Source organism: Natrix helvetica (genome assembly GCF_964273705.1).
Source record: "Natrix helvetica genome assembly, chromosome: 4".
In the NCBI taxonomy this organism is placed as follows: Eukaryota; Metazoa; Chordata; class Lepidosauria; order Squamata; family Natricidae; genus Natrix; species Natrix helvetica.
Window position 1 is genome coordinate 37,242,858 of NC_138550.1, and position 10,490 is coordinate 37,253,347.

At 34.0% G+C, this 10,490-nt stretch overlaps 1 protein-coding gene and 1 long non-coding RNA gene across 3 annotated transcripts in view; one reads left to right on the forward strand and one right to left on the reverse strand.

Annotated features, from left to right (window-relative positions):
- The window catches only part of CD96 (CD96 molecule), a 29,404-nt gene that overhangs the window by 11,955 nt on the left and 6,959 nt on the right, over positions 1-10,490 (forward strand). For both annotated transcript variants that reach the window (XM_081953320.1, XM_081953321.1), the window contains exons 5-11: positions 3,148-3,194; positions 4,980-5,070; positions 5,516-5,698; positions 7,258-7,332; positions 7,758-7,820; positions 9,174-9,229; positions 9,776-9,869. In XM_081953320.1, the coding sequence (XP_081809446.1) occupies positions 3,148-3,194; positions 4,980-5,070; positions 5,516-5,698; positions 7,258-7,332; positions 7,758-7,820; positions 9,174-9,229; positions 9,776-9,869 (609 nt within the window). The remainder of the gene's footprint in view (positions 1-3,147; positions 3,195-4,979; positions 5,071-5,515; positions 5,699-7,257; positions 7,333-7,757; positions 7,821-9,173; positions 9,230-9,775; positions 9,870-10,490) is intronic.
- LOC309392277 overlaps positions 3,205-10,490 on the reverse strand; it is a 112,360-nt gene continuing 105,074 nt past the window's right edge. Inside the window, exon 4 of the long non-coding RNA XR_014175409.1 lies at positions 3,205-3,523. This is a non-coding gene — a long non-coding RNA (uncharacterized lncRNA). The remainder of the gene's footprint in view (positions 3,524-10,490) is intronic.

Consider the following 10,490-nt stretch of genomic DNA (forward strand, 5'->3'; position numbering starts at 1 on the left):
GATTTGGAAACCAAGCCTTATAAGGAACAGTTGAAAAAGAATTAGGGCATTATTAACTTGTAATAAAACAAAATGAATAAGGAACATTACAGTGCTTTAGATAACTTTATCTAAAAAGCTGCCATGAGCAAGAGGATGCATATTATTTGTGTGCTGTAAATGTCTTTTCATATTATTTTCTATTTCTGATTTTATTCTCACAGTGATTAAGAACTTTATGTTGATTTTTATTGGTGCTATTACTTGTTTTTGTTTTCTGATAGCCATCATTTGAATACTACAATGTTGCTCCATCTGATACACATCTTGAAGAATTTGATCGTGACAACAGTGTATCTTGATTAATTTATCCAGTAAATACAGATGCAATAGTTGAGTTTTTTTGAAGAGGGAAGTAATTTATTCATAGACAGAGAAGGATAAGCAGTACAGTGTTTTGATTATATCTTAACAATTCTTTCAATCAACTTCCAGAATGAATTCAATTAGCTCATACAAATTGAAACCAGAGGTTAATCATATAGATCACTACTAACAAATGGAGCTAAGCCTGTAGCCAAATCGAGCTTAGCTGTGTTTTTATAAACAATGATTGCACAGATTAACCCCCCCCTCAAAAATCTGTTAGGCAAATGGAGTGTTATGGTGTACCCAGGAATTTAGAAAAAGAAGGAAGAAATAGAAACAAACTACTAGCTGGTTGTCTAGTGTGTTTAAATGCTGTCAACACTTATCCCTTGTTGGTATTCTTCATTTTGAAATGAAAAATCATAGCTATAAAAAAGAGGAAGGACAACTATGCAAATATCCGAGCCTTCCATAAAGGCTTTAGCAATATTAGGAATTTCATTTTTGGATAGTTCTTTCTTGGGACTGTTGACAGTGCAATCATTCAGATATAACATTTGTAACATGTTTATTAACCTAAAGCATGTACCAAATATATTGAGTAGTTCTCTTTCCAAGGGGAGCAATAAGTGGGCTTCTAGTTTACAAAAAATTGGAAAGCAACACACCAAGAAATGTCCATTAGTGGGCAGCCACTAATTCAGCAATAACTTTCTAGTCCAATGAAGATGTCAACATATAGTCAACTCTAATAGATACTATCAATTCATTATAACTTCCATAACAACTTTTAGTGGAGGCTGAGACACAAGCTCTGGGAAATCTTGCAAACGTATAGAAACCAATGGTCTTGATGAGCCATCAGGGTGGCTTAATGTGGTTGGAAGTTAATAATATATAAACCATCTTTAGCTAAGAAGAATATGAGACAATCATATTTATTGTGTGAAGTCATTTAGTTTCAGTTTGAACAGAGGCACTGTGGTTTATAAATCATGGTTTATGGCTTAGATATAGTATCTAAAGTTCTACAAGAGACATTTTCCCCCATAACTCCACAAAAACCTGTAATGCAAACTTTAAACAGCTAGATCTTTTTTCCTCTCCTTGCAAGGTGGAGAGATTGGAGAGGAAGGGATTATAAGAAAGCAAGCATGTACATAATGGGAAAAACACTAGCCGGTTGCCTAGTGTGTTTACAGCTGCCTGTGCTAGCGAATTCCTTTCAATATGTAGTCTCCATTGTATGCTGCTTACTCTCTTCTTTCCTGCCCAATGAATGTAAATTAAACATTACTTCCATTCTTGCTAATTATCTCAGAACTTGGGTGAGCATTCCAAAGGTCAAAAACTGAAATAAAATCATAAGCACAATCACTGTCATGTGATTTCCACTTAGTAACTGCATCAATTATCAAATGCATTGAAGATTATCAGTATTGCTGTGCCTACAATCACTCTTTTCACTTTTATGTTTTGTTCTTTTCTTTCTACCCCAATCTGTACAACCCAAAGTGGCCTACAGGATACTGCTAGCAATAGTAGAAACACAGAACATATCATCCAAGAGAGAGTCCTGAAAAAGCCAGCAATCAATTGAACTACCAAAACATCCTACAAGAGGTCTACAACCCATTCTAAGCCAGGCCTTAGAATGGAGCCAGATTTTAAGGCCTCTTTTAAAAAGGACCAGAGTGATGATAATTTTTACATCATCATAGATAGCTGCAAACACCTGTCTTGATTTAATATTCTCAGTACCAATTAATGCAAGCAAGCATTGTAGTTTTGTGACCCCTCTCTCTCTCTCTCTCTCTCCCTCTCTCTCTCTCTCTCTCTCTCTCTCTTTCTTTCTTTTTCTTTCTTTCCTTCTTCAAACTGGAAAAATGCTTAATTTAAAAAAAAACAATATTAGGTTCTGAATGCCAGTTTTAATGGCACTGAATTCCCTTTAAGTTTGTGATATAAATAGGGGATAAACTGCAGACTAAAAAATGACTGTATGAAAAGCAGAATCAATGACCCCAATGGAATGAAGAGCTAAGAAGTAGACCAACAATTCAATAATTTCACTTTGGATAAAGAGAGTAATTGAGATCACCCAGAAGAGCCTCAGACAGCTGCTCCTTGCGAGTAGATTACAAGATAGCCATCTCCAGCCAGTTTAGAGATGAGAGAATAAACACCTTGCTTAAACTGTGGTTAGTGTCTTTGAAAGGATGCTAAGTGTGCATATTTTTTTCTAATTGCATTTAGAAATTGCTTGTTAACTGCTTTTCAACTGTTAGGAACTTTAGAATCAACATGTTTGACAGCACCAGATGACTTTCCTTTAATCTTTAATTAAAGAATGATGTTTGTATTATAATGTTTAGTTTTTAATATTGTAATTATAATGGTTAATAAATCATTATAAAATTCTAATATAAATAGACGAATGCACCCTCATACATGAGACACACACAGACATAGTATATATGTATATATATTTTCATTTAAAAGTACAAATAGATGCTAGGCATCCAAAGCAATAATACAATGAGACGTGGAAACCACATGAAAGACTGATCAGACATATTTTTGAAATTTACTAAAATAATGTATATTAATCAAACAGGATATGAAAGAAATCCTGATATCGTATACTCTTTAGTTATAGATTTCATCTACGTTCTATTATTTGGAACACAAATTGATATTTTCAACTATAAAATAAACTAATGTTTTTTTTTGTACAGAAAGACTTTGTGTTGAATTAAGTCCTGTATAATTTGTCTTTTTTTCCCTTTGGTGCTGCAGCAAAACCAGAAATCTCTATTGGGTTCCATACAGATTCCAAAGGAAAGGTGGGTTAATTTATGTAAATGTTTGTGTGATTTTATATTATGCCTTGAAAGAAGCAAAAATTAGTTTTAAAAGTTTTAAACGAATTTACAAGTAAATTGAGAATTTGTATATTTTGCATAATAATTTTTATGTTTTTCTGAAACTTGCCCTCTAATTTCTTAATAGTTTCTTGCATTGGAGGAAAAAACCTTACTGTTTTTCTTTCTCAATCTTAGGATGTTTTTGAAATTTGATGTTTTGAAATTTGATGTGCTAGAAAAGTCAAGAATTTGTACTTGGCTGAGAAAAGGAAATGGGAAGAAATAGAAGTCCTTCATCTGGTAGTGCCCTAAAAAGAAAAGAGAAAAGTGAAAGAGAGGACTCTTATAAGATGGTTGCAAAGCTTCCTTGAATATGTTTTCTTCCTATCTGAAAACAGCCTCCTTAAATGGCCACCTATATATTTAAGAAATATTTTCTCAGTTTGGATAATAGCCAGAAAATATAAAGTTTCCATAGTTTCCCACCATAGTGGAAAATTATTTTGTTATTTGCTTGTTTGCTTCCTAAAACAGATTTATAATGCTATCGGTAATCGGAATAATGGTATAATATTCTTGGGAGATGTGTCCTATTTCTGATAGAACTGGGCTGATAAGAACTCTTTCTAATTTACCCCTAAATTCTTCTTTGTAGAATTCTGAGCTAAGCATCTATAAAATAATTCTCCAGAGGTAGCTGTGCTTCAACACAGAGACTGATATTTTAAATTCTCCTTTAGTATCCAATGAAAGTTTGTTATTCTTTACTCACTCTCCTCTTAACCATTGTCTTCATGAAGAACTTCACTATCTATGAAGATCAATGTAATTGTTTATATAGTCAGGGATTGAAATGTGGTTTTAAATTATGTAAAACTAATGGAAGTATTTTTGTACTCCAATAACTATATTTTGTACCTCAGATCTCTCAACAAAATATTGCACAGATTTAGTAAGCATGTCTGTTACAGTTTTCTTGATATTTCATCTTTACCTAAGCAGTAACATCCTGTTAAAGAACAAGACTCTTGTGATTTTAAGCTCTGTCATCAGGAGCCAAACCACATGGTAGACAGAACCACAGTAATTTTTTTTATTTCCTTCCTGATATAACTATTTAAATATGGTATTTATATGGCTTGGTTATACATACAATGCTTCATGCTATAGTCAAGAGGATTGTGGAACAGGTGTTCAGATTTAATAGCTGCAAATTTTTGTGTCATTCTAACTAGTTGTACTCTTTATTATTATATATTTATGTATGTCTGAAAACATTATACATTGTCATCAATCATTACAGCAGAATTGATTGTGGTGAATAAACTTCAGAAAGGAAATAGAAGTGGAGGTAACCAGATGGAGACGGCTGAACAGGATAATAATATTCTAGCCTTCCAAACTTGTTGGGATTACAAACTACTTTTCATTGATTTTTTTTTAAAAAAAGCAAGTCCATGTCTTGGATACAAACAATTTAAGCATTACAATAAAAGCTATTATGCAATGGTTAAAAAAATACCCTTTAAAAATCCTTAAAATAATAAAACAGCTGAAAATCCAATATCAAACAATTCCCAAAAAAAATCAAACAGTAGTTATAGGTACCTCAAATTAACCAAAGTGGTGTGACCATGAAGTCAGCTCAAATGAGATTTTCTTTATTAGGGGGATTAACCCAGATAATCAAATTTAAGACAAAGGTGAAAGCAGTTATACTATTTGTTTGAACTGCTAATTCGATTTCTATTTATTTTCACTCAGGCACGCGTCACATGTGTGATAAAGAAGGCATATCCAAAGCCAAAACTTATGTGGTACATGGGTGGAAAGATTCTGAATAAAAAATCTGAAGGTAATGCAAAATAAATGTTCTAACTGGCACAACTAGTATAAAACAAAAGCCCAACATTAAATGTAGATGTCAAATTCTTCAGGAATAGTATGGGAAATTATAATCCTTCTATTGGTTATCTCTTCTAATCAGTGTGGTTATTGGAAGGGGCAAGGGATACTGTAATATAAAACCTTTTGAAAAGCTGCAATTTCCATACTTCTTTTTTAGAACATATCAATTTTTTATTTTGGGGGATTATAAATTTCTAAATATTTGTAATCTTTGGATGCAATTGCTATATACTTCCTGCTTGTTAAGGCATTTTACAAATAAAAATAATATATTATCTTGATTATGTAATTAGGCATTTTACAGCTTGTTTTCAGGAACTTATTTACTTAATTATTGCTAGAAGAAGGATAAGGGAAAACTTGTCCTTTTTATCATTTTTTTTCTTTCAAAGGTTTATTAATTGAAAATAAAAATATAAACTGGGTAGGAAGTTTTTATGAAAAGACATCATTTTTGTCAATATGGAATATAACTCATTCAACCATTAATCAACCCATCAAATGCATGTCTGCATACCACTTCACTAGGAATGACACATGGAAATTTTCATCTAAAGAAATACTTATTCCTTATGGTAAGTCACTTTGGGAAATTAGGGGCTATTTATAATCCAAGTGGTGTCTCATGCATATATGTTCAATCAAACGCACTTTTGGCAATGTGAACTCTGCAGAAACAAATAAAAATGAATGCTTCATAGAAAGTATAGTACATGTGTTTCATCCCATTAAGGGAATTGTTGCATATTCAGCAGCTCCACATTGTTCACTCTGTAACTGAACTGGCAACTATGTGAAGCTGAATTTGAAGGAAGTTTTAACTCTAGAGACCAACAGTTTACTGGAATTTACTTTGCAGTCACTAGCAATCTCAGTCATGCACTTTAAGCCATTGCTCATAGTTATTATTTCATCCCAGCACGTTGTGCAATATCTAAAAGTTGAATAGTCTCAATATGTGCTATGTTTGAAAATGCAAATGGAGTTGAGGAATTCATTTGAACATAAGAAAACTTCAAACTTTTCCCCATGTTCCCTAACCTCTGTATTTATAGCTGGAAATCTAAAGGAGGAAGAATTAAGTAATTGGTTAGACATTACATTCACCTCTTTATGTAGACGTTTTATAGAATAACAGGGTTTGAAGGGACCTTGAAGGTCTTCTAGTCCAACCCCCTGTTTAGGCAGGAAACCCTACACCACTTCAGACAAATGGATGTTCTTAAGAACATCCAGTGTTGGAGCATTCACAACTTCCGAAGGCAAGTTGTTCCATTGATGTAATCCAGGGCTTATAAATCAAGTTCTCTTAATTGCACGAGTAGCTGTACCTACTATACATTATAGCTTCTCTTCAGGTCTCCATCTGAATGCAAACAGATTGGGAAGAAAGAGCAGATGTCTATTGTGCACTTTCTTTTTTTCAAGCCCTTTTGAACTTTCCATGAGTTCAAGATCTGAATAGGTAATTTTTATGAATCTCGTGCATTATAAACTTCCTTGCTCATCTGGTGAGTTTCAAGGAAGGCAAAGGGAATTAGCAGTTGTCCCATTAGACAATTTTTAAAGACTGCCCAGATTGCTTTTACTTATAATTCAGCCTGACTTCAAATTAGGTTCCAATATACAATTTATTTAATTGCCATTCTCTTGTTGTATACAGCTAAAGATAAATTTAACCAAATGCAGTTGTTTTATCTGTAACTCAGGTATTGGGCACTGGTCAAATGGTATCAATTTAAAAATATATGTAATGTTTTTAATATTTTGTCCTAGTAAGTTACACTACTCTGTGTAATATAGTGTTTCCCGAAAAGCCATCAAGCTTTTCTGATTTTTATTGCCATAATTTAAAAATTCATAATATTTCTGGGTTTCTTCGAACAGTAAAGTAATTCTCCATTCCTTCAATTCTATTTTCATTTCATTATCTTATCTATCAGTAGAAACATTATATTTGGAATGAAAGCCCTATGATCTGTGATACTTTATTGGTTTCTATTATTTTATTTTATTTTATTTTATTTTATTTTATTTACTTAAAACATTTATATAGACACCCATCTTATTACCAACAATATCATGATGCTGTTGTTAAGGATTATCCACTGTCTCAACTGGTTATTTTAAATAGGAGTTCAGAATACATCACTGGGATATTCAGAATTCATTAGTCACATTACTGCCATTTCAGATTCAACCACAGAAAGTAAGTAGCTGTTTATAGATTTCTATGAAATATTATCTGTTCTTTAAACATCTGACAAAATAATGGTATAAATGTCAACGCCAAAATAAAATACGGTTATGAAAAGTGTTTAAACAGTTGCAAGTATTATGTTGCATTATTTTATTTTAAAAATAGAAAGAAAAAGTTGTGATATCTTTATTAGAAAAATGTGTAGAATATATCTATATATCTGCCTCATGTCTATATGGCAAATATACATATGTTTACAAATATACAAAACATAGGCACATGTGTTACTACTTGCATAATTAAAATGTTGGTATAAAGTCATGTTTATGTCATTGTTTTGTCAGTTTAAAGAATTTCCAAAGTTCATTTATTGCAGTTTTTTTAAGCTCTTTTATTTCATCCACTGTATTTCAAGCCATGGTTATTTTAATCAGGGTTACAGCCTATGATTTCTGAAGCCTCAGGAGTAACGCTAGTACCAGAGTCCTCTTCAGAAAGTAAGTTCAATATAAATATTATGTGGTTTTTTTTCTCCAACATACATCCACAATAAAAATTCAGTCATACGTGAATCTTGTTGTCTCAACACTTCTACTGTTCATTTATTCATTTTTTGTTAGCTTTATTGCTTCAGGGGAAAGTATCTAACACTTTACTATTTATGGTGAAAGCTCCCAAAAGTGCATAAAGAATGGGGCAATATTTATATTGCTGGAATCTGTGAGACAAATCCTTATCTCACATAGGTCCTGTTCTCCAGGACTTGCATATAAGAGAAGGCAGGTACAACAATCATTTGTCCTCATTATGCCTCTTCTTTCATTTTTATATTACCACGTAGCATAGCATTTCTAGGCAAAAAATAGGAACTATATCTGTTGTTTTTATAATCCTTCCAAATACACTTATAGTACTTCTAAAGTAATTTTGTGTCATTATACAGATTTTTGTAAATGAGCAATAACAATGCAATAACTAATAGTCGCATCAAGTTTTATTATACCTTTCAAAGTTCCAAAAGAAAGTATAACTTTTTTTGTTTTTGTAGTCTTTTTTTTTTCTTTCCTTCCAGACAAGTCACAGATTTGGCAAACCCACTTCTTTCTCAAATTTTCTAATATTTCTATTTGCTGTGTGGCGTGGAGTGAAATGAAGTGGGGTGGAGTAAGGTGGGGAGAAGAGGAGAGGAGGGGAGGGGAGGGGAAGAGAAGAGAAGAGAAGAGGGGAGGAAAGGAAAGGAAAGGAAAGGAAAGGAAAGGAAAGGAAAGGAATAGAATCTCTTGCAAGTCTGGAGGCAGGATTGCAATTGAGCCATTGTGTACATGTGAACTTACTGTATATTAAGAACTGTCGTGGTCCAGTTAGAGTATACAGTATAGTTATATAGTATGTTTGCTGACTATTTGCTTACGCTGGCTCAAACTTTCTTGTAGGGCAATCACTACTTATCATAATTTAATTCGGTGGACAATGGACACAAAGCTACTGAACAACCTCCTCCTCCTTCTAGCTGTATTTTTAAAGGTTCTAAATGAATCTTTATTAGAAACATAATGGGCATCAGTAAGATTCAAAACATACTTTTAACTGTGGATATTAAAATAAAATGTATAGAATATTATTATTCTTATTTAGTTTATATTCATCCTGCATGTGTAAAATGTTACATGTATGGATTGGATTTGATAAGAACCATATACTGTAGATTTCCAATCCAATCAAGCATAGTGGATTAGCTGTATCAAGAAGTAGAAAGAATAGTTTTATAGAATTTCATACCATGTTCTCCTGTTAGAATCAAGCTAACAAAACTTTGATTAAGAAATTTATAGACAGTTTGTCTTCTACAGAACACTTCCATTCTACTAAAACCTTGCAAAGTGATTCTACTACAAAATTATTCACAGTACCCCAAAGTAAGTGATGAACAGTTCTTAAATTATTTGTATTTGGCATGGAAAGTAGAAACATAATAGATTTCAAAAATTGTGGCTGACTTATCAAAGATTTTATTTTTTAAAAAAATCAGCTTTATATACTTTCACATGTCCTTTCACCACACCAAGAGCTTCCATGATGCAGTGGTTAGAATGCAGTATTGCAAGCTAATTCTGCTAACTACCAGCAGTTTGATTCTCACGGCTCAAGGTTGACTCAGCCTTCCATTCTTTCAAGATCGGTAAAATTAGGATCCAGATTGTTGGGGAAAATATGCTGACTCTGTAAACTGCATAGAGAAGACCATAAAGCACTCTGAAGGGTTATATAAGTCAAAGTGGTATTATTATTGCTATATATGAGAGTTATTAGGAGACCCTTTCTGAATAATGTGAAGTTGGCTCTTGTGTTTCTTTATAGTACTGAATATGAAGTCTGCATTTTAGTTTTACTTCTCTTGGTGGCCTCCTAGTCAATAAAACATTGAATATTCGTATTGAACAGGGAATTTAAGGTCAATTTGTCTTCTACAGAAATCTTGCATTCTACCAAAACCCTGCAAAGTAGTACTACTACTACGTTGTTCCGTGACTCCACAGTACAACAAAGTAAGTTATAACACTTTCTAAATTACTTGTATTTAGTGTGGGAAAGGTAGTGTCATATTTATTCAAAACAAAGGAATAATTATGGCTTAGAACAGTGATGGCGAACCTTTTTGGGCTCGCGTGCCACAAGTGGGGGGAGCGCAGGGGGGTCGAGTGTGGGCGTGCCGCACCCATAATGCAACGTGCGACTCCCCAGTGTGCATGCGTGCACAACGCGCGACCCCCCCATTTATATATATATATATTGCCCTTCCCAGGCTCCAGGGGCTTTATAGGAGCCTGGGGAGGGCGAAAAGAGCCTCCCCCGACCCCCCAGAGCCCTCCGGAGGCTTCAGGGACTGTCTGGAGGCTTCCCTGAAGCCTTCGGAGCGCTTAAAACCACCCTCCAAGCAAACCGGAAGTGACTTCCGGGTTGCTCGGAGGGTCGTTTTAAGCGCTCTGAAGGCATCAGGGAAGCCTCGGACAGTCCCTGAAGCCTTTGGAGCGCTTAAAACCACCCTCCAAGCAAACCGGAAGTGACTTCCGGGTTGCTCGGAGGGTCGTTTTAAGCACTCCAAAGGCATCAGGGAAGCCTCGGACGATCCCTGAAGCCTCCGGGGGGGAGCGGGGGAGGCTCTTTTC